This window comes from Callionymus lyra, chromosome 8 (genome assembly GCF_982586985.1).
Source record: "Callionymus lyra chromosome 8, fCalLyr1.hap1.1, whole genome shotgun sequence".
NCBI lineage: Eukaryota > Metazoa > Chordata > Actinopteri > Syngnathiformes > Callionymidae > Callionymus > Callionymus lyra.
Window position 1 is genome coordinate 9,167,666 of NC_141825.1, and position 26,373 is coordinate 9,194,038.

The window sequence follows — 26,373 nt, forward strand, 5'->3', positions numbered from 1 at the left end:
TCTGCTACAAAGGTGCAACATAAACGTTATTTACATAAGAAGCTATATTTTCCTCTTTTTAATCTGAAAACACTGAATTATTCTGAACTAGATGAAGGATTTCATCCCAACTTTCAACTTTAAACACACTTTTAGCTCCACCTCGAATAACATAAAGTCAGTACAGTATCATTAATTTTTAAAAGCGATAGAATGTTGTTTTCAAGATAAAAATACTACTACAAAATACCTTTTTCTGTGGTTGTACATGGATGCATTTGGGAGCACATATGCTGACCTGCCACGACCTTATTTTGTTTTAATCATCTCTTTATTCATTTGTCTTACAAAGTAAAGTCCTATCAGTTCAACAGAAGTGACCTCTAGTTCACCTCTATATTAATACTTAATAAATGTAAATGAATCAAATTATTAATGCCAAATCCTCCATGATAAAATGTTCCATATCTTCCAAAACCTGTCCAGTTTACCTTTTATACAAAAGATTATTTTTTCCAAGACCACGTAGAAAGTCTTTCCTCTGAGACATTGGGAGATTCCACAAGGAACCACATTCTTCCATGAAAGAGCAATACATCATTTTGCTTCAAGGAAACACATTTTTTAGCAGTTTTTCGAGGTCACAAAACCATCAGGGTATATATTCAAAATTATAAGTTTTTGCTCTTGATTTTATTCTAATGTAGATCTTAATTCGACACATTTTACCATCTGTTTGTTGGTTTTATCCACAACTCACTGCTGTCTATAGAAGAATATTTGTAATTAAAACAAAAAAGAATCTCCTCTGTGGCGTCGACAATATTCTCTGAAACAGCCTGAAGCCTGAGTAAGATTATTTTGGTCGGCGTGTCTAATAGCACCGGACCCCGGGTACTTGGCTTACGGATCTTTTTTACAGACCAGGGCAGGTGCAAGGAGGACAAGATGCTCCTAAAAATAACCCAGGAGAGTCAAGAAGACACCGGGTTGAGACCTCAGTCACCACACTGGCACTTTTAAGAGTCTTTTTTGAAAACTTTCCAGTAAAATGAGATTTTGATTTGAATGTTTTTTTGGAGTGGGTTTGAATCCCCCTCTCGCTTTGCCGAAAGGCAACGTCAACACTGATACATTATCAGGCCGAACACTTCACCTCTCTTGAGCTCTTGACTAAGAGAGACTTACAACTTCTCACCCGCACAGACAGCGGCCCCCCGGCAGCTGGTGCTGGTTCAAATCCCAGTACAATTAGAGCTTGGCTTTGAATAAATGCTCAGGTTGTTAAGGAGGAAGTTTTGGATTTGAGTTCGCACCACCGTCGCATCCCATATAAAGGAGAATCCAAAGTCAAATGTTCAAGAGCAGCAAATCACCGTCCGCCTCGGAGTCGCTCGCACACGCCTCCTCCCCCAAAAAGTATTGGATATCCAAAGGAATCCAGTCTCCCCCCCTTTGAAAGTACATATTTGACAGTGCACAGTGAGGCAGAGCCCGCACTCCAGCTTTGAGTTCAGTGAGGCACAGACGTCCTCCAGCTCCTCTTTCCCCCTTTTTCATTTTCGTTCGGAAGGTTTTGCCCTTGACAACCAGAAGTAGCCATGGACGCCATCAAGAAGAAGATGCAGATGCTCAAGCTCGACAAGGAGAACGCCTTGGACAGAGCTGAGCAGGCTGAGGGAGACAAGAAAGCCGCTGAGGACAGAAGCAAGCAGGTTGGAGCGATTTCTTTTAATGGACCTTCACCATGCCTGATGGAATAAATGCTCCCTTGTTTTTTTTTAGGATGATAACATGTTAATGCAGCTAATGTTGATCTAATGATGTGTGTTTTGTACGCATGAAGTTAGAGGACGATATGAGAGAGTTGGAAAAGAAATTGCGTATGACTGAAGATGAGAGAGATAGAGTGTGTGAGGACTTCCAGTCGGCTGAGGAGAAACTGCTGACGGCCGATGAAGTCGCCGCTAAGGTACCAGACTTGGAGCTGCATGACTCTCCTAACCTCCTTTTTTTTTCTTTTTCTCTCCTGTCCTGTCCTGTCCTGTCCTGTCCTGTCCTGGCTGTCTCTGTCCACTTCCACACTCGCTCTTCTCCTGCCACACACACCGCTGACCTCAGCTTGAGGACGATTTGGTAGCTCTGCAGAAGAAGCTGAAGGGAACTGAGGATGAGCTGGACAAGTACTCTGAGGCTCTTAAAGACGCCCAGGAGAAGCTTGAGCTGGCTGAGAAGAAGGCCACTGATGTGAGTAAAGAGGGATACACCAGGGCACCACGCTTGCACCTTTTCCTCTCCTGCGGGAACAGTTCAACAATAACCTCGTGGTTATCATTGTTGAACTGTTCCGCTCACCACAGATCACAGTCAGCTCAGAGAATGTCACGTCAACCTCTCGCTCTAATGGGAGAAACTTTACAGGCTGAAACGTGGGATGCCGTATAACGTGCCGTCTGCTACGCACAGCAAGAGTTTGGATAAAAATAGCCCACTGCTTTATATGGTCAACATAGAGCTGCGGGCTCTGCTCTTTGCTCACCACACAGAGAAAAACAACACACACACACACACACATAACTTCTTACCCATGCATAGTAACAAACCAACTTCAGACTTCTTAAATTAAATCTTAAATGTACATTTGAATTCCACATGAGAGGAAAACTATGTTAAGAATTTATTTAATTAAGCATTTAAGGGTCTCGACAACATGACACGTCCGAGTAGACAGTTTGTCTCGTGACAAACAATGTTGTTCAAACTAATTTACATTTTGAAAGCAGAATATGAAACTAAATCAACAATGGCTGATTATAGAAGAAACATGTGGCGCTTTTAAAATTTAAATTTATTATATATGAAATAATTTGGTTCAAAGATTAAAACACTTTCAAAATTGTCTAAGAATATTAAACATTTTACAGTTCATACCGTTTAAAAAATTATTATTTAAGAAGAGAAATAATTGATTCAAAATAAATATTCTGCGGCTAAAAATAAAATTACATTGTAAGACGATGAAACAATTACATTTATAATATAACATAATTTAAGAAAATGAACAAATAAAAATACTAACTACTGAGAATACTTTGAAGTCTTGCGTGAATAAAGAAAATCAGAAGCTATTAAAAATATATTTATAAAATATATTTAAATATTTTGAAGGAATAGAAAATTAATAAAAATGATAAAAAATACCAAATAAAAATTATAAGTGTGTTGTGATACAAAAAAGAAAGAAAAAAATAAAACTTTTTCAATGGCTATTAATTGTGTTTTAAAAATAAGGAATAATAACAGTTATGTCTGTTATGAGTTAAAAAATAAAATCCTAAATGTTATTAGACAGATGTAGGTATAAATAACATCTGTTAATTACAATACTTATACAGAATAAAATGAGAATATATTGAAATTAATGAATGAATACAAATATTTTTATTATTATTATTATTTTTTGTGTTTCATAAAGTTAATACAAAATACATTTAAAAAGTGATATCGAGTTAAAAAAATGTATATAATACACGAATAACAATTGTATATAATAATATCAATATGAGCTTAATTCTTTAGTCACGTCACATGCAGTTCTCTCATGTGACCAGCAGATAGCAGCACCACTTTAAACCTGCCCCTGTGGATAACTGAATTGAAACGATGAATAAAATACACGTGATGTTCTAAAAAAAAAAAAACAATAAACAAATAGTATTACCAATATGACAATAAGAGGCATTAATCCGAAATTTAAAACGCATAAAGATTTTTTTAATCTTATTTTCTAATTTCCACAAATCACGTGTACTTCCTGCACGATGATCGAGCGTCTCTTGCAGCGACAGCAGGACCTGAACGTCTCTGCTTGTAAAACGTCCGCTTCCTTCCCCTGGTTCCAGACCGATACTAGCAAACAAAAAAACATTTTTTTAAAGCCCTGTGTGCGATCGTGAATCATGGCCGCGGTCGCGTCTCTGGAGGCGGTGAAACGAAAGATCAGGTCGTTACAAGAGCAGGCGGACGTCGCTGAAGACAGAGCCGGGAGATTACAGGCTGAACTGTCGGCAGAGAGGACGACCAAGGAGCAAGTAAGACCTCTCGGAAAAAACACCTTTTTGGCCCCTAAAAAAAGCCAGCTCCTTTAGATTCATCTGATTTGTTATTTGCTCCATTTATTATTGAGTTATTCTAGCGGGTCTTGACTCCAGACAGATAAGCCTTTGTAATTGGTCAGATCAAGACTTTTTTTTCTTTTTTTATTCCCCATCCACTGATCCGGGTCTAGCCTGCACAGGTGCACCTTGTGAAGAAGAAACAACGTCAATGACTTCTTCAACCAGGAAGTTTCATCTTTAAAAAAAAAAAAAAAACCGTCCTGTGCTCGCGCGCGTGCCCATATACGGTCACAAAGAAGATGTTGTGTTTTTTTTTAAAGTGGAATAAATCCCCTGAGAATAGAGATTACAGCGTCTGGCGTAAACCTTGATGCTTTCTGACAGCTTTACTCGGATGTTTAGTGGCTCCAAATAGACGCGATTAGTTCCTTCGCTTTGTTTCACAATGAGTCGCCCTTTGATCCAGGATTTTACTAGAAACACCGCCTCAGAAAGTTCTACTATTTGCATTAAAAGACAAACAAATTTAAGACATTAACATTATGTAAAAAACAAGTCCACTCCCTTGATCCTCACAGAGCAGGAGTCATCTTTAACGACACAGGATACTGTCATGTTTAACTAGTATAAAAAAGTCACCTTGATTTAATATTAGTTATTATTATTTTTTTTATTATAGAATTCAAATATGCGAAGTTTCATTTCACTTCAATTGGAAGCATCAAGTATAATCAATTATTTTAATATATATTGTGCATTACAGGGTGGTAAGTTTTTAGCTCATGGGCCACCAGCGTTTTTTTTTTGTAAGCACAAGCTACTCTAAGGGCCCTCGTTTTGGTACATACTTATGTAATATGTATTATTGTGTATTATTAATGATAAATTATGTTCCTTATAATAACAAATCACATTATTCGTTCTTCGATCAATGGGACAACAATAAATAAAATCACAAAATAAAACATTTATTTTTTGAACAGGCCCAAACGTCTACTGGGGACAATATTGTTGATCCCTGGTTTGGCTTAGCCAGCTTTATCTAACAATAAAAAAGATAAAAACAAATAATCAGAATCTTTGCTAGACACCTCGGCATAAAGAAACCGTGTTTTTGTGATGGCTAGGAATCTACTGTGAAGTAGGAATAAATCAGGTTTCTTCATATAATCAATATTTGAAAATGGTATTTGATTTATTATCTGCTAACTCTAGCTTGTTTGATGGAACGACATCTCCGCTTCAGGAACAAGCGAATGATTTCAACATCCATGTTGACCTATAGACTTTTCGATCCAACATTCTCTGAGCTGATGCACCGTGACACCATGACACACGTGTTTGTTTGTTTGTTTGTGATGTTTGTATGGAGACGTCCGAGCTCACTGTGTCTGCTTGTCCTTCAAGGCTGAGGGAGATGTGGCTTCCCTGAACAGACGTATCCAGCTGGTTGAGGAGGAGTTGGATCGTGCTCAGGAGCGTCTGGCGACTGCCCTGACCAAGCTGGAGGAGGCAGAGAAGGCTGCTGATGAGAGCGAGAGGTGGGCGCCTCCACACGCTAGCTCAGTGTTAGCTCAGTGTTAGTTAAGTGTTAGCTAAATGTTAGCTAAGTGTTAGCTCAGTGTTAGCTCAGTTTTAGCTCAGTGTTAGTTTAGCGTTAGCTAAGTGTAAGCTAAGAGTAATGATGCTGTAAAGTTTAATTCATGGAAATTGACAATTTTCACAATTTTTTTAATTATAATATATTATTAATACATGAATCTTAGTCGTTGCTAGCATAAACATGAAGTCTGTTTAGAATCTAAGCTAAAAGCTAATTGCTAATCACGTTTTTAGTTGTTGTTGTTTTGTTTTGTTTTTTAAACAAAATAAGACTTGTTTGTTTAATCCATATCTGCGAAATGTCCACTTATGATATTTCTTTTATTTACAACACTTTTAGTACCTAATTGTTTTAGAGCCAATGTGGGGGAATGATGATGCTAACACGGGGTTGCTACGATCCAGTTAGCATCATCACGTCCAACACGCGTTACATGGCGTCATTCACGAATTAAGCATTTAAAAAAAAACACCTGTCAGGACGTATAACACTAGAAGTATTTGATAGTAGAGATACTATTAGTATCACAATTTTCTTAAAAATGTAGTAAATAATGCAACAATTAATATGTGCTATATTACATTTAACTAAATTGACTTGGATTTAGTATGTAAGAAAACTATAAATTGATAAATAACGAGGGAGTAAAGTTAAGCATGGTAAAGAAAATTGTAAATTATTTTTTAAACGGTTTGAAGCAAAACAAATATTTAATTGAAACTTGAATTACTTTTAATTGTAATCATTGAATCCAATATAAATGCATCACCTAGACTTTCTTCTTGATACAAACATATGTAACATTCAATTCCAGTGTTTTAAAAACGTAACAGCTGCAGATAAATCACTTTGATTGAATCCGTGCGGGTCTTCTTCGGAACACTTTGAACCTACAAAGCCAGTGAAGCGACTAATGTGGCCTCCGGGCTACAATCGGTAATGTCGAATATTGTTTCGCTCATTTCCTCCGTCCTGTCTGTGACACAGAGGCATGAAGGTCATTGAGAACAGGGCCATGAAGGACGAGGAGAAGATGGAGCTGCAGGAGATCCAGCTGAAGGAGGCCAAGCACATTGCTGAGGAGGCTGACCGCAAATATGAGGAGGCGAGTTTTCTCCTGAAACTTAATCCCCTTTTACATTAAAACGATCAAGTTAGGGATCCATGCGGGTTTTTTTGACTCTCCTGTTCTGCAACCTACAGGTCGCCCGTAAGCTGGTCATCATTGAGAGCGACCTGGAGCGCACAGAGGAGCGCGCTGAGCTCTCAGAAGGGTAAGAAGTCTGCCTGATGCACTCGTCACCAGCTTTGTTGAAACTCACCTGCCAGACTCCCTCGACAGTGGGTTTAGCTTCTTACTCCCTGTGTCCATCATTTGCATGCTCCCCCCCTCCTCCGTGGTTTTGAATGGTCACGGCTTGCACTAACAGACACCTACGAAGGCTGGAAGACGAGCTGGGTATTCGGGAGCAAAGCATGAAATCACTAAACTCCTCAGTCATTCAGGTACTTTAACTTGAGAAAAGTTTAACTTTTTATAAAACGTTGTTTTGTTAAATGTTCTTCCCACTTTTTATTCAAGCTGCTTTTTTGCTTCGCTAGTTGGTGATTTTTCATCCTCTTAGATGGAATTTTAAAAGCTCTAGCATGGCTGGACATGTGCATGGTTAACAGCTGGTATTTCACTTTAAACTGTGATTGTTTTTTCTCTTATTTGGCATGTTTTAACAGATAAATGTGTGTAAAACTTGCATCCGTATATGGCCAAATACTCATTATTAATGCATATTTCTTCACAATATACTGTAGAAAAAGAGGGAAAAATAATTGTTTTTTGCCACTTTTTTATTGATATAAAAGTCAACATATTTAAGGTACATATCGCTGTTAGCATTAGCTTTAACCACAGATGCAATATTGTGCATGATAGAGAAAAGACTATTGATTAATATATGTTTAAATTAGGAGAAAAATGTATCTAGAAATAACACTATAAAATTAATTTGGAAAGTTTTTAAATATTTGCTTCAGTGAAAAGTTATTTTTATGGAATATGATGTCAAATTGAGTAAAGGAAATAAAAAAAAATGGATGAATATATTATTTAATTGTATTCATTTTTATAGAAATGTAGTCATCATTTTTTCAAGTCAAGTAAAAGAAAATTTTATTTAAATCGAGATTTAAGGCCAATGTTTCACATAAAGAAAAATGATTGGATTCTGATAATGGAAAATAAAACGAATTTAAGTAAGCAATTTATAAAGTTTATATACTTAATATGCAAAAAGTAAGTACGTTAAAATTTTACTTGATATCATCGTGCCATGACATTAAAAATATATATTGTATTTATACCTAATTTTGTGTATTTTATTTAAATATAAATCATATAAAACTATTAACTTATAAATGCAAACTTTTTTTAAATTTTATTTCAAACGTTTTTTATATTGTATACAAACAGGGACTGTTCAGTGATTGCACACTTTAAAAAGTGACAAAACTCTCTTTGAGTCTTGTTACTCCTCAAGTTATTTGACTTCACACGTGTGACCGATGACACTAAAGCTCTTTGTTTGTGTACATAACAGCCATGTTCTCCTTCAATGATGCACTGAAACCAGTCGCACAGCAATTCTCTCACATTCCAGCCATGTTCAAGCTGAATACGATTTTTTTTCTTTTAATTGTTGGGTTCCCGATCACTTTGAATCCCTGTAGATCTTATTGTGTATCTTCTTTCCTCTCTCTGTCGCTGTCCTGTGTCGTCTGGGTCTGTCCCGTGTCCCCCCTTTTTGTCCGCCGCTCTTCATCCCTCTGGTCAAACACACCAGCAAATGCTCTGAGCTTGAGGAAGAGCTGAAAACTGTGACCAACAACCTGAAGTCACTGGAGGCCCAGGCTGAGAAGGTGAGCGCCCGCCCGTCTGGCCCACTGCATGCTGACAGACCAGCCCGGACCGAATGACACCAACCATCTCAGTTTTTTTTTGTTTTCATTATTAAAAGAGTGTTTGACGTGCGGGTGAGGTCGTGACACGGTGTTTGACTCCTGGTATCGTTTGTGTCCCACAGTACTCACAGAAGGAGGACAAGTACGAGGAGGAGATCAAGGTCCTGACCGACAAGCTGAAGGAGGCAAGTTTCACAACCCTCGGTCATCAATCAACTTTATTTACACACCTTGAGTTACAGAGACGGAAATGGAAGACAAACGTCCCCATTGTGTTCAATAGAAAGTCAAGAAGCTAAATTTGAACAAACTTGAAAATAGAAAAATTCCCTTTTTAAATTTAGGAAACAAAATACCAAAATAAAATACAATTATTTGAAATTGATTAACTGGGTTCCTACATACATAGCTCATCAGATCTACTATGCATTACGTATAAATGCTCACAAATCTATTTAAATGCAACATTAAATTGGTTGCAGCAGAGTGCCAGACAGTGATGAAGCAGGTCAGTCCATAATAAACAGCAGAATGATTAATAAAAATATATAAAACTATGGAAAAACATTCTTGGGAATGACATTTATGTGGTCAAATCAGGTCAAAGTTGGTATATTCCAAGATAAGATGTGATAAATGGTAACACTTAAGAGGTCTCACTGTGGATTTCTCCTTCACCTTTGAGCAGCAACTGAAAGGTTAAAAGTGAATCAGATAAAACATAAGCCCTGAGATGTAAGTGAATTTGTAGCTTCTCTAGAAAACGGGTAGCAAGTGTAGAGGCTTTATAATTTGGGCTCGTCTGATCTTTTTCTGAACGCTTTCATCCTTCTGAGTTCGGGGGGTTGGGGGAGTTGGTTCCGGAAGATTTATGCAGGCCAAGTTCATGACCCTGTTTTTCTGCCCTCAGGCTGAGACCCGTGCTGAGTTCGCTGAGAGATCAGTAGCCAAGCTTGAGAAGACCATTGATGACCTGGAAGGTATGTTTGATCCACCGTCTTTTCATTTACCACGTGCCGGTCCTTTCGTATGTAGGTGGTTAGTTCCTGTCATATGATACGTGAAGATCACTTCCCTTCTCCTCTGTTGCACTTGTTTCTGTTCTTATCATTTGCTGGTGTAACTCTTGTTTTTCTTCTTTCCCTTGAAAAAATTCCACCGACGCCTCCATTCGTCCACCTCTGAACGTGTCTTTGTTCCACGCTCCTTCACCTTTGCTCACCCTTCCCCCCCCGCACCTGTAGACGAGTTGTATTCTCAGAAACTGAAGTACAAGGCCATCAGCGAGGAGCTGGACCACGCCCTCAACGACATGACTTCCATGTAATTGTTCATTTGCCCGTCAACACCGCCCTTGTCCCTGCACCTCTCTCTGCACAGCTTCCTCCCCTCTCTGTTCTCCTCTCTTTCACCACCCGGCCTGTGCAACCGTCGTCGCACTTGATGTCCGAATTTTTCTTTTTTCTTAATCAAATTGTCTTAAATACTGGGTTTTTCTGGACTTTTGTCTTAAAACCCCGGTATTTATGACTTACCTTATAACACAGATGTGTTTGTAAAGATTGACTTTAAAAACATGCATGAATATTCGTATAGGATTGCTATGATGATCGCTGTTATTCAGTTAATCTTATAGCAATTGCTTTACAGTTTTAATATTTAGATTAACTCGTTTTAATCTGTGTGTTCAATCAACTACTAACACGGCCTACTTCTGTCCAGAAGAGAGGCCTCTCCTGTGTGCTTGTGCGCCCACTTTTGTGAAATCTGTCTCTACACGATCATAATTCAGTGTCTGCAGAAGCCTCCGCCATTTTAGTCACGTCATTTTCACCAGTATTAAAACCTAAATTTACCGAAAAGGGTTAAAAAATAATGCATTTCCTTGATAATTTAAAGATAGGGTTTGTTTATTTTTGAATGGTAAGTATTCACATGTATTCTTTATTTATTTAGCTGTTGAGATTGGATAGGAAGATGCTGGACGGTCAGATTTACGAGCTTAATGAACGCACCAGGGGGTCGTTTTGGTAAGGTAGCTTCAGGAGCAAATAAAAAAACAATATAGTTTTTGAATGTTATAAGGTGACGTCACTACTTTAGCGGAGGCACATGGCGACTTCTCAGCTGTAACCAATCGTGTAGCGACAATCACTGAAGGACCCCTGAATCAGTATCGCCCCCCTTTTTTTCTCTTTTTTTTTCTTCTGGGACTTGTCAGTGCATTTATATGCATCCTATTTGTGGAGAGTGCCTAGATTTCTCCCGCACGGGATTCCCGGCTCACTGTCCCTCTTCTCTCCCACACAGATAAATTGTTTACACCTCATCAAAGACGCGTCCTGTGGGCTGAGTCTGCTCTCTGCAGCCTTCTCTCCACTTTCCTTTCTCCCTCTCCATCTGTCTTCCCTCATGTTTCAACCTCATGTCAGAGCTTCCCATCTCTTGTACAGAATCCTAGAGTCTTTCTGCGTTGTGTAAAAAGAAAAAATAAACGTCCTTCCTTCTATGTGAGCAGTATCTCTTTACTCTCTTTTTCTTTTTTTCTCCCCATTTCTGTTTATTTATGACTGTCCATCTTTGTTTTCTGCACCTGGGTTCTCTTGTCTGCCCCTGTTTTTTCTGTTTTATTGTCCTGTGAGGCTGAGCTTTTGAGGGAAAAGTAGCATTTAGAACATCTATAGCGACTTGAAAGAACCAAGTTACTTGTGCTGCTATGCGACCGGGGGGGAACCAACTCTGAAAATTTTAGGAACTGGAAGAACTTGTAAATGACTGTTGGTTGCGGTAAAGTAGACGAGGAGTGAGGAATGGAGTAACGTGAGAGAAAAAAAATTGAAGGAAAATGGCTTAAATAGATTGTCTGGCTCCCAGTATGACTCTGACATACAGTTTGGGATGTGTATGTTTACATGTCCTAAACCTCAATAAATCAAAAATGACACTTCCTGAGTTTGTTGTTAAAGTTTGATTTTTAAATGTAACACACAAGTGAATATCTGGATATTACATTGACAGGAAATTTGGCTGATTTATTAAGCTGTAAAATTACGACACATATGTATTTAAAAAATAACTTTGTAATGTATTTATATTTCTTCTTTTTTAAAGATGAATAACATGTTATTTTCGGCTTTATTATCTATGAAAATAATAATAATAATGTTGTATTATGATTACAATTAACTATAAAATAATTAAAATATATATATATATATTCACCTCAGAATTCATATTAAAGTCTAATCACTTATATTCCAACTTGTTTAAGTTATTCATCTTAGCACTATTTTTGTATGCGGGAATATGGAATGGAAGAAATATTTAGGTTCGGCTGACTGTATTTTATGTATTTTACTGACAGTCATTTATTTACCCTGTAGAAAAAAATTGAAATCAAAATTACATTTTACTTGTCGCTGATCATTTTTGAAAATCGAAAGTAAAATTTTTCACGTGTGAAACCATCTTCTTGGATGGTTTACAAAATTGCTTGGATGCTCTGTACAAATGTCCTGCTGTCCCTCCAGATTTATTTAAAATACACAACTATGAAATATAATGAAGTTTTTGGGTACATTCCAAAATGTGCAGTGTTTGCACTCCTAATAATATTTTTTATATAATATTATGAATACCAGAATACTGATCAACTTCATGCACATTTAAGCAGTTCTTCCCCTTTAACCTTTTCCATGTGGCTTTTGTTGCATATATGTACAAAATAAGGATTAAAAGACAATGATTTAAAAAAAATAATTATAATAAGAAACCATATTGTAAAAGACTAACTAATACAATTATGTCAGTGAAGTCAAGGGCAGACATTTAAACTTAATAAAATAAGACGTTAATCGATCCTTCAAAGAGGACAAATGGTGAATTGATGGGTTTTATATTACTTAAAATAATTCAAATATATATATACATATTTTTGTTTACATGCATTGGTTTCACTTTTTTTTTTTTAATAATAATTTCACATTTTAATTGTTGCCATGTGTTCACTATGAGTGTGTCCTCTATATTTGTTCCCCTTTTCTTTTCCCTTTTAATGATCATGGTTTTAATAATATTATATGGTAATATTTTGGGTTTTTGCTTCTTTCTGTTTAGAATATGCAGCAAATGAAAAAGAGTTCTAATGACACATGATATTATAAACACTGAACTTTGTCTGTTATTCGTGCATCATTACAAGCAAGTTTTCGTTTAATAAGTATCTCCGTTAACTCAAGTGATGTTTTCTATGTCGCAAAACTAACGTAACAAGAGCAGATGTTCAGAGCAGGCGTCGACAGCCTTTGCACTCGCCCTTTGCTTCCGATCTCTTCTCACTTCCTGTCTTTCTCTGTTTCCTTCACTTGCTTTCCGACTGCAAAGATCGCCGCTTCCAGCAACTTGAGAAACACCGCCACCTGAATAACGAACTACGCTTGGTTTTGAATGACAACTGAAGGACTCGTTCCTGTTGTGTGTGTTAGTGACAATCAGTAGAGAAGTTAAACCTTTGTGACTCCTGCACAGATCTGTGATGCATCTTTTATTTATTGATCAGGGATCACATTATATTCTTTAATGTATACCTCTATTGCAATGAAAATAATTATAATAACTTTATTAGTAGCAGGTTTGTTGTACTGTTTGCATGGTTTGTCCATCATTATTCATATTCTACTCTATCTTTACAAGCTTTGACGGTAGATGTCACAACAGCACTTGTACCCTAACATGTCATTAGCCGCCTTCTCATAGACAAAACTGCATTTTTCACATGACCTTTTGCTCACACGTTGACTAGGTTTTGACAAACATTAATGAAACTAACCGTGTGTAGAATGTTTAGGTGTTGTGACACATATGAGTAGGTTAGTGGTCCATGTCATAAATGTATCTTATTATACTTTTTTTTTAAATTCATTTGCACTTAAACTAAACTTAGTCACACACATAACCTGACCAAGTGTGGAGTTAAACCAAGTTTTAATTTTTAATTATTTGTTATGTTTTTAATAAAGTTATGAAATGTATAACTATGAAAAAGGAAATGGCCGGGTACAGAAGAGTTTAAAGCTTCTATATTTATACATAAAATGCATTTATGATATCATTTAAATCCTAAAATGGAAAGTCAGTGATATACAATTCTACAATTCCTCTAGGTCATAGTCGGCTGCTACATGTGTTTACATGTCGCAAGCTAATGCTAACAGCAATAAATTAGCAACGACAGAACCGTAAATTAAAGTCCAGCATTACAACTATTTATTATTAACTTAATAAAACCTTCCCGCAAACAATAAAAGTTAAGTTGTATAAGTTCAATAAGTTATTAACAGTTAATTTAATAGATGTCAGTACTACTTCTTTTGTTTTTTCTTTAACTGTTTTATTTTCAAGCTTTAAAAAAAATTGCATTATAATTATTATTATTTAAAAGAAGAAGAGAAATTAATTATACCAAAACCATTAAATCAAAAACAATCTTCTGAAAAACAAACATGGAATGCATACACTGTTGGTGGACTATGACTAATACTGAATGTCTAATCCCCGGTGAACTATTAATGGCCGTGAAATTAAACTTCCTCCCTCTGCTGTTCTAACAGAGAAACTGTCTCAGGCTAAAGAGGAGAACCTGGACATGAACCAGAGGATGGACCAGACTCTAATGGAACTGAATAATATGTGAACGCACACTCTGAGCCCAGACACACACTCGCACACATACACTGTGGTATTGGCTTTTTGTTTGCACCGTGCTTACCAAAAAAAAAAAATGTCTCCTCATTCCTTGTCTGGTGGAGACTCGAACCACCGGACGTCCTGCCCGGCGTGGAGCTCGAACCAAGGAGCAAATAAAGCTTGGTACTGCCCTCCGAGGAGAGAAACGCAGCCGACTATCACCTTTTTTTTTTACTCTGCTATGCAAACCCAGAAAGCTACTTTGAACAGGTCCGTGTCTCAAGGTTACAAAGATTGCTGTAAGCATCTGCATTGAAGCTGATCTGGTCCAGACAAAGTCCTTGGATTTTGCAACTTTGTGATTCAGATTTAAACTTCCTGAGTAACATTCCTCTGAACTGCGCTTGCAGTTTGTTGTCGTTGGTCTGCTCTGTCGTTCTTACGGTGCTACTGTGTTTATCTGAGTTACATAGTCCGAAATCCTTGTTTCGTCTGCCTACTAGTTTTGTTTTTGTTTGTTTTTTTTGCATTGTTGAAAATTAAATATGTTTGTATTATAAATAAAAAAAATCTTTGAAAAAAATAGTAAATAAAAGCATGTTTTGAATCTTTTTAAACGTCATTGCGTTGAGAGAGTTTTGAATGAATGGATGAACATTATTTTTGGTCAGTCTTCAGTATTTTCTTTAGGGTTTTATTTTTATTTTGTAAGATTATATATATTGTATGCAAAATTTGGATTTACTTGTACATAGGTTAAAACTTTCTAATATGAGACCATTGGGTTTCACTTAGGATTATCACGAAATTGATATCAAAATGTGTGAATTTACCTAGTTTTTATCCATTATTATTTTCTTTAATAAGTGAAAGTCCCAAAAATAATTCCAAGTTATAAAACTGTAGTACAATATAAAAGACCTTAAAGAAAAAAGGGGATAATTAAAAAATGAAATACCGTATTAAAGTTACCAGATTCATATATATATATACATGTATATATATATATATATATATATATATAGACATATGTCACAGTACATATTGTAATCCAGTATGATCTGGAATCCTACTAGTACAGATTGGAATTCCATGATTCAGTCTATTTTCCAAAACATTTTGATTTAATCTGAATTTCTCCTATTAGCATTAGAGATTGTCCTGGTAGAATTCCCATTTGTTCTAGGACAGATTGGAATTCCAATATTCAGATCCCAATACAGTAGTAGTAGTAGTCCAATCTGTACTAGTACAGAATTCCAATCTGTACAAGTAGGATTCCAGATCCTACTGGATTCCAATCTGTACTCTGACATATACATATCTATCTCTCTCTCTATATATATATAGAGAGAGAGAGATAGATAGATAGATAGATAGATAGATAGATAGATAGATAGATAGATAGATAGATAGATAGATATACCTTATAATACCAAATTGACGCTAGGGGGTGTAGTATCCAAGTGAAGATCTTACCTTGAGAGCATTAATGGTCTTAATATCGTTCTACTCAAGAAAATACATTTTAAGTGTTGGAGTTTTTTTTAAATAAAAAATAAAAAACAAGACAAATTTGGTTCACTTGGATCTAGATGTGAGATTTGTCTAGAATTATTATGAGGTTAAATAAATGGTCTTCATGAAAGCCAAACATGACGTTTGCCTTCCTTTCCTTTTTCCCTCAAATTTCCCAAAATTAGAAATTCTGTGTGATCAGGCAGACATGTCTCTTAAATAAACTACAAACTGACTTGTTTTGGACTGAATCGTTTTTTCAAAAAACCCAACCAGAAAAAGTGTTCAAAAAGGGGAGAAATGGAACCAAATATTAAGAGTATTCACCTGTTTTACCAGGCAGGTTGAATTTTGCAAAAACTTATTTTCTAGAAAGAAGTGAGCCCTCTTCACTTAATCCATTTGTAATCTGGCGATTTAAAGGAGACATTTTATGGGTATTTTATCAACATTCTAATTGCCAAAGAGGAAATCGCTGGAGCTAGTAGGTGCATCGGCCATTGACGACTCTCCTCAGCGCACTGTGTTCTGTTAACTCTCCGCCTGCATCCAGTTGTTCTTTTGCTGCTTCAACTCTGCCTCGGTGTCGAGGTCAGCCTGTCTTTTCTTTGTGCCCTGGGGGTCTCAGGTCAGGGCCTGGCTTGTGGTGCTGGATCCCGGTTTCTTGATTGTGTGTCCGATCCAGCTCGGCTTCCTCCTCAGACTCCTCCAGACCAACTTTTCTCACTCAGTCCTAGGACTCCTAGAACTCCTAGTTCTGCAACTCCCTCAATATTTGTATGGTTATTCCCACTTACTTTCCTGGGGGTCAGAATGGGGGTCAGCCACGCAGTTCCTTTTGGCTTTCACTGTGATGCATCATGGGTCTTTGGGATGGAGACCCTTTCCCTCCTATGTGAACGTTTTTTTGTTTTTTTTGTCCTCAATGCTTCTGTAGCTAAAGTGATTTTAATGGAGTGCAGGTGCCAACCCCACAGCCAACATTCCTCCTTTGTCCGGGCTTAGGACCGACTGTAAGTCTTCGAAGAGACCTCCAGGCTGAGTAACATTTGCCTTGAATGTGTCATTTTTGCGATGACGAAGTCCCGCCAGCAGGAGGCCTCGGATACTCAGTTTAGCGCTACAACAATGAGAAGTTGCTGTAAAATATGCTTTAGTTACTGAAGGATTTATGTCAGCGACAGTGATAGCATCAGACATGGAACTGTCTACAAGGACTTTGTTTAACCCTGACTGTGCAAAAATGTTAAAATGCTGTAAGTAGGCGCACAAATGCGTCAACAATTATTGATGTCTTGCATAAGAAAACATAGCAAAAAATAGTATACTTGTAGTAGTAGTAGTATCCAGGAGATGATGACTACTTGAAGCTTGCTGATGACTTTGTTGGTCTTCAAACCGGGGAAGGATAACAGCTGAATAACACAATCTTTTCAGAACAGGTGTTTGGTTTTCCGTGGATTGCTACACTTGAATGGCTGGTGAAAAACCTTCTACAACATCGGCTGATTTTTGTTTCCTGATTTAAACAGCTGTTGACACAGCATTGAGTCTAGATAACAGACAAGAAGACTCTTTCTGGACACCAAAGTCAAGTTCCACTTTGATATGTGATAGGCGTTGAAAGGTAGGACCTTTTGGAAATGAGAGATTTATTCCAGCGAGGACAATCGATTAAAGTGACCAACGGCCTCATTTCAGAGTTGATTAACTTGAGAATAGCTTTAGTTGTTTTGGTCACTTGGCTACAGTACAGGCTTTTCCTTGATTCTCTGAGACTCCTGTGTTTGTCTCTGTGGTGTCTTGACCTTTCAACCATATATTTTATTGAGTATTGTTTTGATTGTTTAAGAGCTTTGTGACCCTGGTCTGGAAAAGCGCTCTACAAATATTACTTACTTACTCAGAAGTCATATAAATACCTCCGCCCAAGGATAAAGAAGTTGAATAACCATAAAAACCAGAAGTCACTGGAGAAACCCAGCAATGGAAAGTCTACTCCACAGTCCACTTGAATCAGTTAAAAGCGTGCAGAGAGAGATGATACAAGTTATGCCAAAGATCAAGCCAAGGACACTGAAATTACAGAGGGGGTGTTTGTGATCAAACAAAGGGCAGCCAAAGGATGTTAAATGGAGCGTGATGATGATGCGCCGTAGCAGCACTTTCTGTCCAAAAGTTTCCCAAAGGCCTTGGTTGTTTTGAAAAAATCAATACTCACTCTCTTGGCTGAGTTTGAGGCCAAACTCTCTTCACTTCGTGGTCAAATATAATTGACTCATTACTGCGCATACTAATGCAACTAATTTCTGAGTTAGATTACATGCTATTATGGACTAGATTCTATTCTATTTGAAATGGAGCTGGTGGAATAAAAAACATGAAGTTTAGGCAATGCTTTTTTTCTTTTTAGGTATTATTATATGTTCTAGAGCTGTATACATGTACAGTAGATCTTTTTTTTAAACAGACTCTTTGTTTTGTTTTTATATATTGTTTTGCTTCCTAAACTGTTACTTAAGGTACTTTATTCACTTTTTATTTCCTTAATGATACAATGACAGAGAAGCAACATTTGTGACATTATCGCCTGAATATTTGCTTTCATTATTGTCTTTAATACAAAGTTTCTGGGATTCCTTTATTAATAGGTAAACATGATTGTTTTGCAGATACATTTGCTAAATGAGAGGTGTTATATATATATATATATATATATATATATATATATATATATAAGATGATTATGACAGTTTCTAGGACCAACAAGTCCAAAAGGTTTACTAAGTTTGAATGACATTGAATAAAGAACATGTTGAATCTAAAAACATATTTATGTGTTGCTTTTATATGTTGGTGACGCTTACTTATATTGGAATGTGTTGATTTTTATTTTTGTTTCTTTTACTTTAAATCAAAGACGTTTATGTTCAAATTAAATTTTCGATACATAATACTATGCATATAAATTCAACTGTACCAAACATTGTTTATTTTAAGCTGCAGAAATATAAACTGTGAAGTGTCAGTAAACGCGTCACAATCACTGATGTTTAAATGTGTCCAGCAGGGGGCGACATCGACTGCCTTATCTCCAGCGAAAAGACGAAGAAGAATTTTGACTAAGTAAACAAACAACACGCAACAACTATTTGGTGACGAAAATGTCAAGATTATGTGTTTTAAACCGCTCTTGCTCAAATATGATGGCGCGTTGTAGATTCAGATTCAAGCAAGAGACGCTTTTCTTTCAACAACAACGACTTTTTACTCAAAGATCGCTTCCTTTTTTGGGTAAACACCGAATGAAGTCATGGATCTGGCTCAATGCACTGGGTTTGGGGATAACGGTCGCGGTTGGACTCAAAACATATCGAGACACCACAGCAAACGCTTCTTGTGACAAGAAAGGAGAATCGAATAATGAAGTGTACAGAGATGCCATTCGAGCGAGCAGAGATTTGCTGAGAAGAATTCAAGTAGGAACTCATGTGTGCCTCTATTATTTTTTTTGGAGTGGTGTGTGTTTTGTTTGTTCTGTGGATTTAGGCGTAAATAAGAAATCTTGTTGTGTTGTTGTACAGGATGAAGTCGGGGCTCCGGGTCTGGTGGTGGGGGTCTCAGTAAATGGGGATCATGTCTGGAGCGAAGGTTAGTCAATTTTGTTTATAATAAAAAAAAAACGGAAATCTTAGTATATTATAGCGTTTATTTCACCCCTAATAAATTAAAAAGTAGCTCATATCAAATGTGTTTCCTAGAAATCAGTGATGTTTTTGGTTTTTACACGAATTATGAAATACAACAGGTGCTATAACCAAATGAATTACGTTTGTTTTCTAATCTGACTGCAGAAACTATGTCGCATGTATACACGTATAAAAAACAGATTGTAACTTGGCTATTTAAAAAAAATAAATAAAGCTCCTTGTGAACAGGGATCGGCTTTGCTGACTTGGAGAATCGTGTGCGATGCCGTCCAAAAACTTTGATGAGAATCGCCAGCATCAGTAAACCTCTCACAAGTGCAGCTGCTGCGCTTCTATGTGAAGAAGGAAAACTGGATCTGGATGCTCCCGTCCAGAAATATGTGCCAGAGTTCCCCCAGAAACAGTTTGATGGACAGGATGTAAGTACGTTTTTGAGTTCCCTCCTGATTGTTAAAACAATTTTTTCGCTGAGTGGTTTCATTCTCTTTCAGGTCACCATAACTACCCGCATGATTCTGTCTCACCTGAGCGGTATAAGACATTACGAGAAAGACGCTAAGAAGGTGAGAGAAAAAGCCAGAAAGGTCGTGAAACCGGCTCAAGAGAAACTGGACGAAAGTAGCTCTTCTGAAAACAAACCATCCGAAGAAAAGAAAGTCAAAGAAAACCGGCGGAAGAAAGAGTTTGAGCAGGAGGAATATTACTTGAAGGATAACTTTGAGAGTGTCGTGCAGGCGATTGACCTCTTCAAGGACGATCCACTCATCTACAAGCCAGGTAGAAGAAAGATCTTCATGAACGACTGAGCATGTTGTGAATGTATTTGTTTTGCAGGAACTACGTTCTTGTACTCCACTCATGCCTTCACGCTGCTGAGTGCGGTGATGGAGCGCGCCTCTGGTCAGCCCTTCCTGGATCTAATGATGCACATGTTTTACGAGCTGGGGATGGACAACACTGTGGCGGAGCAGAACGACCCCATCATTTACCATCGATCCAGGTGACAAACGCACACACTGCCGCTCAACAGATGCTCTGAACAACGTTGGTGAAATGTTTTCATTTCGCAGATTCTACCACATTAACAAAAAAGGACGCATCGTAAACTGTCCCTATGTGGATAACTCCTACAAGTGGGCCGGAGGCGGCTTTCTTTCCAACGTGGGAGACCTGCTGTTGTTCGGGAACGCTCTCCTCTATAGCCACCAAATAGCCAAACTCAAGGACACCAAAAACCTGCTGCCTGGTTTCCTCAAACCCAAATCAATTCAGGATCTGTGGGAGGCCGTTGATCAGACAGAATCCGGCTTGAATAAGGATCATCTTTACGCACAAGGTTGGATGCTGGTGGAGGAAAAGCAGAACTACGCACAGTGCAAGAAGCGCAGGTGCTTTGTTTGGCACACAGGGGGCGCTGTCGGAGCCAGTAGTGTCCTCCTCTTGTTACCCAGTGATGAGCCGGTTAATGGACAGACTCTTCCACAGGGGGTGGTGGTCACCATCCTCATGAACATGCAGGGTGTCGGCCTCAAAAACACTGCCCTCCAAATAGCAAATGCGTTTGAAAATAGTTTATGATGCAAAACTGAATGGATATTTGCCAGGAGGAGAATTCATTAATCACTTCGGCTACAAAGAATGATTTTGATTCCAGATTCCAAGGCTGTAAAAGTAATGACAATAGAGACTGATGTGTTTTATAAATAATATCTTTTAAAATCTGATGGAATTTGACGACCAGAGCTGTGGTATAAAGTGAGGTCGATCCTAAGCTTGTTGCTGATAAGTGAAAAAACTAGTTCAAAATTAACTAATAGGCAAATCAAATTGATGAAAATATTCCATGGCTTTATCTAAACCTGGACTTCTTAAATTGTCTAAAGGGTATTTAGAAAATAAAAGCTTTTAAATGACCTTCAAATTGTCATAGTAAGCTAGTGTAAACTACTTAGATCAATATTGTGAACATATAGTCACCAAGGATAGTGAAAGTAAACGATCACCTAAATGCATTTCATGTGTAGTTTTATTAAATTAAGAAACACTTATAAATAATAGTCCATGTTGTCTATAAAAACACAATCTTCACAATAATTCAACAACAGACATGACACTGAAGTATACAACTTTTACTTCCCATATATGTTGTATGACACGAGTAAATGTGGTTATTCTTTAAATATCCTGCAAAAAATAATCTCGCTAATTTCGGAAACGGTTTCAGAATTCTGCTAAATAAACCAAGGGAATTATATGTTTGTATCTAGTATTAAAATGAATAGTATTGTTAATTATCAATAGTATTGAATATAATTATGATTTTTTTAAACTGATCTTTAGAGTCGTTGTGCTAGTGAGGTTGGCAACAATTATTCACAATATTGTCTACTACAAATGGTATTTGTGTATAATAAACGGACAACAATTCATCATGATAATGGTAATAATCAACTCAGGCAGCGACATGTCTCACCAGGTTTTTCTTGATCCTTTTACATCTCACTCCCATCTGAAGAATGTCAAACCATTCCCAGGCCAGAGTGATGATAGAACTTTGATCTTAATCCAAACGTCTATGACTGGTAACATTTTTTTAGGAGGACAAACGCTGGCACTACTTGGACTCTGTGGCAGCTACGAGGAAACCTGTTTTACCAACACGGTTTCTCCCCTAATTTAGTCTTAAAGTCGAACATGAAAAATGCAAATAGAGAAGGTTAATCTTTTTTTATAAGATCCTGGTCATTCACCTGGTAAATTAATAACCAGAGCCACCTGCTCTGGTACATCAAAAATAAATATATTTAAATAAAAACATAAAAAAAAGGAGCATCACATCATCAAATGAAATACTTTCACCGATGTGATCAAATGCTTCCTCTCGTCAGAGCAGGTGTGTTGGCATCGTAGGATCAGACCTGATGTCACCTTTTGTGCGTTGAGTTGGACCGGTATGCAGCAGGCACGAACGGAATGTTCGGAATTTTCTTAGATGTGAGTCCTGCCTTCAAACCTCCTCACATCCATACATGGCGATACGTCAACGTCATACTCGGGGCTGTACTTTCCAATACTGCGTCTGGCTGCTCTGTTGGCTCTGCTTCTTCTCCTTCAACGTCCTGCCGCGCCGAGACATCATTAGCAAGTCACATAAGACCATTTTCTACACCCCGGCGCTATTTTTAGACGCCCGTCCTAAATTCATAATGTACTCACTTGTGTATGAAGTAGATAACAAAGGCCAGCACCAGTAAGATGAGGAGGGCGACCAGGACCAGGCCCACAATTAACCCCGCCGCGCTGCCGGAGGAGGAAGTGGTGAAGAGCTGGAACTGCTCGCATCTGCTGCCTTTGTAATTCTCATTGCACCTGCGAGTCAGAAGAGCCAGACTTTCAGGGAAAACTTGTCATGTCATGAGTGGCTTCACACATGTAGGTCACTCACACGCAGGAGAGAGTGCTCATGGAGATGATCCTGTAGCAGGTTCCTCCGTTCATGCAGTAGGACGCTTCCTCCCCGTTACAGGGCACGCCGTAGTCTAGCAACATGGTGGATCTGTTAGACGAGCGCCGGTACGATAACCAAACATTTTTTTGAGCCAACGAGAATCATTACCTGACATCATGAGGACGGTTTTTCTCTTTTTTTTTTTCTTCTTTAAAAAGAACAAGGTTGTGTCGTTACTGTTGTGAAATAAATGAATAATTGTTGTTATTGTGCAACATTTTAGTCGAGCTGTCAATTGAATTCTTTAGAACTTCCTTGTTTAAAGCGACACATATTTTATCATGTTAAAAAAATTCATTTATTATAAATATTATTCACTATTTTAATAAATGTCTTTTAAACGACTACTCACTGTATGTCTTTAAACAAATATTAATATAATTATATATTTATCAGTGCAACAAACAACAAAAATCTTTTTTTTATTTAATATTAAAAAAAACGTGCAGAATTACTAGTATTAAAACTAAAACGTTAAATATTTAATGACCAAATATTTCTCTTGTACTTCAATCTGTAAGTTTATCTTTAAATGATCCAGCACATGATTTTTTAAATATTCTTAAAGCATAAGCTAAAATATGTTTTGAATTTTGTGCCCAAAACAATTTTCTTTCATTGCACAATTTCACAAATAACTAGTACATAACTTTTTCACAACAAACTGTGTTATTGTGTTTAGATTTATATGGTTTTAACCATTTAAAAACCGCATGTATATTCATTTTCTCGACTTGACACACAACGTTAATCCTCTTCCGTAAATCATTTTGTACATTTACATGTGGAGATTCTTACCTGCTCACCTCGGTGTCGCGACCGTCCTGCACGTTTCCTACGTCTTCTAGGTCTCGCTGTCTTCACTGGGGCTGATGTTCTTTTGTGGGCGTGGACGTTCCTCCGCCCCAAAAAATATGTTGTGATTGCAGTTTGACCACTTGTAAGAAAAAAGAAAAAGGAATAAGGCAAATACGTCAGAGTTCCACCTACCTTTCAATTTTCATGCTGCGTCACTCTTCGGTAAAAGTCATGGAACATTTATTTCATTAAAAGTCACTGTAAAGGTTGTCATCGCACATACTTAGCAGTTAAATATATGTACGTTATAGTGGATTATCAGAGGCTTTACTCTATATATCTGCTCAGACCAGACCACGTAGAGTGATAGAACCAACCTTTGTCGCCGTCAGTTCAGAGTAAATGTTAGTTTGTGTTCTCTTGGTTCGGTGATTGTGATTAAAGGAATGACAAGAATCGCTCCAGTGAAAAGATTTCTCTGTGATTCTATTTGTAGAGAGATGACGGCAGCGTGTCGGAATGTTTGGTCAACTATCTTAAAACTATCACAGAGGTTATTTCATTCAGTGGGTCGGGCTCCTGATGTTTCTAAGCCTCTTGGCATTCATAGAAAGACGGATCAGCTATTTATACACACCACTGTCTTTGAATGCTTCTCCTTTAGAAACTATTCTTCGCTGCCGAGTGTAAGGATGTCATTTCTTCTTTGGTTTCACAGAACATTTGTTTTTAATGCACAGCAGTACGATTTTAAATTGAGGTTGTGAAACTCAATTGACCAAGGGGCCAAAATTCTATACGGCCCTCGTTGTGGGCCACAAGACAGTTCTATTTTAAGGCCATGATCTGGGGTTCTTCAGCAGGAAATGATCGCCAGAAACAAGTGCTGTTGTCATAAATAATCTGTGGATAATGTTATATATATAATAGAACTTTGATTTTAAGCCAACTTTACGTCATAAAGTATGTTGCAGGCCACATAAAAATATGGAGATGACACTCTGGACTTTACACACTTGCGAGCAAAATAACTTTCTTTCGTTCATTGATACTTGAATTTTTAATTGATTTGATCTTTTGGTGCTGAATACATTTGGTGTCTGACCAGTTCATACCAGCAATGTCAGTGTTTCTTAAATGACAGACTGAAGCTAGTACCAGTAATGGACAGGAACTACAACATCTTCTGTGACTATAATCCTGTTTTTTGGTAAGAATTATGTTTTTATTTTTTCATTGTGTGTATCCTGTGTATACATTAAAGCTCTCAATAGATCCGTTGTGAGTCTTTAAATATCACAATGTTACTGGGAGTTGAAAGAACAGCAACAATAATACATAATGACAATGGCCATTTAAAACTTGTATTGAGTGCAGGCAGTATACATATAATGAAATATTATATTATCTTGAAGCATTTAAATTGTTTATTAACGATCAATACTTGGTGAAAAGAGAAGGGGAAACATTAATTATAGTTTAAATCTTAAGGTTTTTGACGCCACTCTCCTTGATTTCCACTAAAAGAAACAGGTATGTGAATATCATTGAAAAGTTGGGAATACATTAACCCAGACCTGAAAATATGATCATAAATATATGGTTCTAATGCATTAACAAATGTATTTAGTATTTATTATGCATTTACATTTCAACATTCAAACACTTTTAACTTTCAACATTTACTTTTTGTGTCTCATTTTTCAGGTTTATATTAATCCCTCAAAACGTATAAGTCAGTTGAAGAAATGTTTTGAAAAAAACTCATAAATTCAAGAATAAAATTGCAGATTATTTATCGTAATAATAAATGTCACGGCCTAATGAAGAACGTCCTTCTTTTTTTTAGGGATTTTTTCGTCTTCCTTTTTTGCTTGACGGCCCCTAACAACATTGACATATTGCTGTGTCTCAAATCGCATACTTCTCTTAGTATACTAGAAGTTAGTATGCATCAGGATAGTGTACGTACTAACTAGTACGCAAATTCTCCACAGATAGTATGTCTCAAATCAAATACTGCTGCTACGCACTAACAGGAAATGACGCGACAGCTTCTTCTTCTACTTCTATTTAACGATGGTTGCAACCAGCTGTAGGAACATTATCGCCACCTGCTGGCAGCACGTTTTGCCAATTTGGAAAAAGAAATAAAGAAAAAACATGAGAATCGAAATATTCGCAAGATATTTACGCTGGTATCAGCTCCGAAGACGTGTCATCCTTCTACTGCTGCGGAAAATACACCTGTAAGTATATGAATATATATGCATATATATGACGTAACTTCCGTTTACAACGTCACTAAGATGGTGGCCGTTTAGGGTGGATAGTGTCCATCGAACCATACTCAGTTTTGTGGGCGTTTTAGTACGACAATTCAGTGTGCATGGCACACTAAATTTCGCATACTAAGAATTGAGACGCACTTACGCACTAAAAATACTAACTTTGAGTACGCTAGTATGCGATTTGAGACACAGCAATAATTTAATTAGC

The 26,373-nt window shown here is 37.3% G+C and overlaps 3 protein-coding genes across 9 annotated transcripts; 2 read left to right on the top strand and 1 right to left on the bottom strand.

Annotated features, from left to right (window-relative positions):
• Positions 1–1,530: 1,530 nt before the first annotated feature.
• On the top strand, positions 1,531–14,958 carry tpm1 (tropomyosin 1 (alpha)). 3 transcript variants are annotated; one of them, XM_087797632.1, is made up of 9 exons: positions 1,531–1,694; positions 1,826–1,951; positions 5,505–5,638; positions 6,688–6,805; positions 6,904–6,974; positions 8,538–8,613; positions 8,778–8,840; positions 9,566–9,635; positions 14,265–14,958. In XM_087797632.1, the coding sequence occupies exons 1-9, from the start codon at positions 1,581–1,583 to the stop codon at positions 14,345–14,347; spliced, it is 855 nt and encodes a 284-aa protein (XP_087653758.1). In that variant the 5' UTR covers positions 1,531–1,580; the 3' UTR covers positions 14,348–14,958. The 3 variants fall into 3 exon arrangements, with proteins under 3 accessions (XP_087653758.1, XP_087653756.1, XP_087653755.1); XM_087797630.1 differs by lacking the exon at positions 1,826–1,951 and adding an exon at positions 2,101–2,226 and having other exon boundaries at positions 1,532–1,694; XM_087797629.1 differs by lacking the exons at positions 1,826–1,951; positions 14,265–14,958 and adding exons at positions 2,101–2,226; positions 9,900–9,982 and having other exon boundaries at positions 1,532–1,694.
• A 4,031-nt stretch (positions 14,959–18,989) lies between these two features.
• lactb (lactamase, beta) lies at positions 18,990–21,482 on the top strand. 2 transcript variants are annotated; one of them, XM_087797837.1, is made up of 6 exons: positions 18,990–19,349; positions 19,443–19,509; positions 19,797–19,987; positions 20,060–20,345; positions 20,403–20,568; positions 20,639–21,482. In XM_087797837.1, exons 1-6 carry the CDS (start codon positions 19,023–19,025, stop codon positions 21,144–21,146), a joined length of 1,545 nt encoding a protein of 514 aa, XP_087653963.1. In that variant the 5' UTR covers positions 18,990–19,022; the 3' UTR covers positions 21,147–21,482. The 2 variants fall into 2 exon arrangements, with proteins under 2 accessions (XP_087653963.1, XP_087653964.1); XM_087797838.1 differs by having other exon boundaries at positions 18,990–19,337.
• Positions 21,483–22,280: 798 nt separating this feature from the next.
• Positions 22,281–24,833, bottom strand: nrg4 (neuregulin 4). Of its 4 annotated transcripts, none has more exons than XM_087797841.1 (5): positions 23,883–24,833; positions 23,185–23,252; positions 23,014–23,107; positions 22,785–22,937; positions 22,281–22,687 (listed from the first exon to the last, which is right to left on the bottom strand). In XM_087797841.1, the coding sequence occupies exons 2-5, from the start codon at positions 23,192–23,194 to the stop codon at positions 22,615–22,617; spliced, it is 330 nt and encodes a 109-aa protein (XP_087653967.1). In that variant the 5' UTR covers positions 23,195–23,252; positions 23,883–24,833; the 3' UTR covers positions 22,281–22,614. The 4 variants fall into 4 exon arrangements, with proteins under 4 accessions (XP_087653967.1, XP_087653965.1, XP_087653966.1 ...); XM_087797839.1 differs by having other exon boundaries at positions 23,875–24,832; XM_087797840.1 differs by lacking the exon at positions 23,883–24,833 and having other exon boundaries at positions 23,185–23,476.
• Positions 24,834–26,373: the final 1,540 nt, after the last annotated feature.

Bases quoted from the DNA above. Each gene is read 5' to 3' on its own strand.
- lactb (XM_087797837.1), top strand. From the start codon at position 19,023: ATGTCAAGATTATGTGTTTTAAACCGCTCTTGCTCAAATATGATGGCG. The intron at 19,350-19,442 runs GTGTGCCTCTAT...GTTGTTGTACAG, and splicing joins GAATTCAAGTAGGAACTCAT to GATGAAGTCGGGGCTCCGGG. The intron at 19,988-20,059 runs GTAAGTACGTTT...ATTCTCTTTCAG, and splicing joins AACAGTTTGATGGACAGGAT to GTCACCATAACTACCCGCAT.
- nrg4 (XM_087797841.1), bottom strand. The intron at 22,938-23,013 runs GTGAGTGACCTA...TCTGACTCGCAG, and splicing joins ATGAGCACTCTCTCCTGCGT to GTGCAATGAGAATTACAAAG. The intron at 22,688-22,784 runs GTGAGTACATTA...TCGGCGCGGCAG, and splicing joins GTTATCTACTTCATACACAA to GACGTTGAAGGAGAAGAAGC.
- tpm1 (XM_087797632.1), top strand. From the start codon at position 1,581: ATGGACGCCATCAAGAAGAAGATGCAGATGCTCAAGCTCGACAAGGAG. The intron at 6,806-6,903 runs GCGAGTTTTCTC...TGCAACCTACAG, and splicing joins CTGACCGCAAATATGAGGAG to GTCGCCCGTAAGCTGGTCAT. The intron at 8,841-9,565 runs GCAAGTTTCACA...TTCTGCCCTCAG, and splicing joins TGACCGACAAGCTGAAGGAG to GCTGAGACCCGTGCTGAGTT.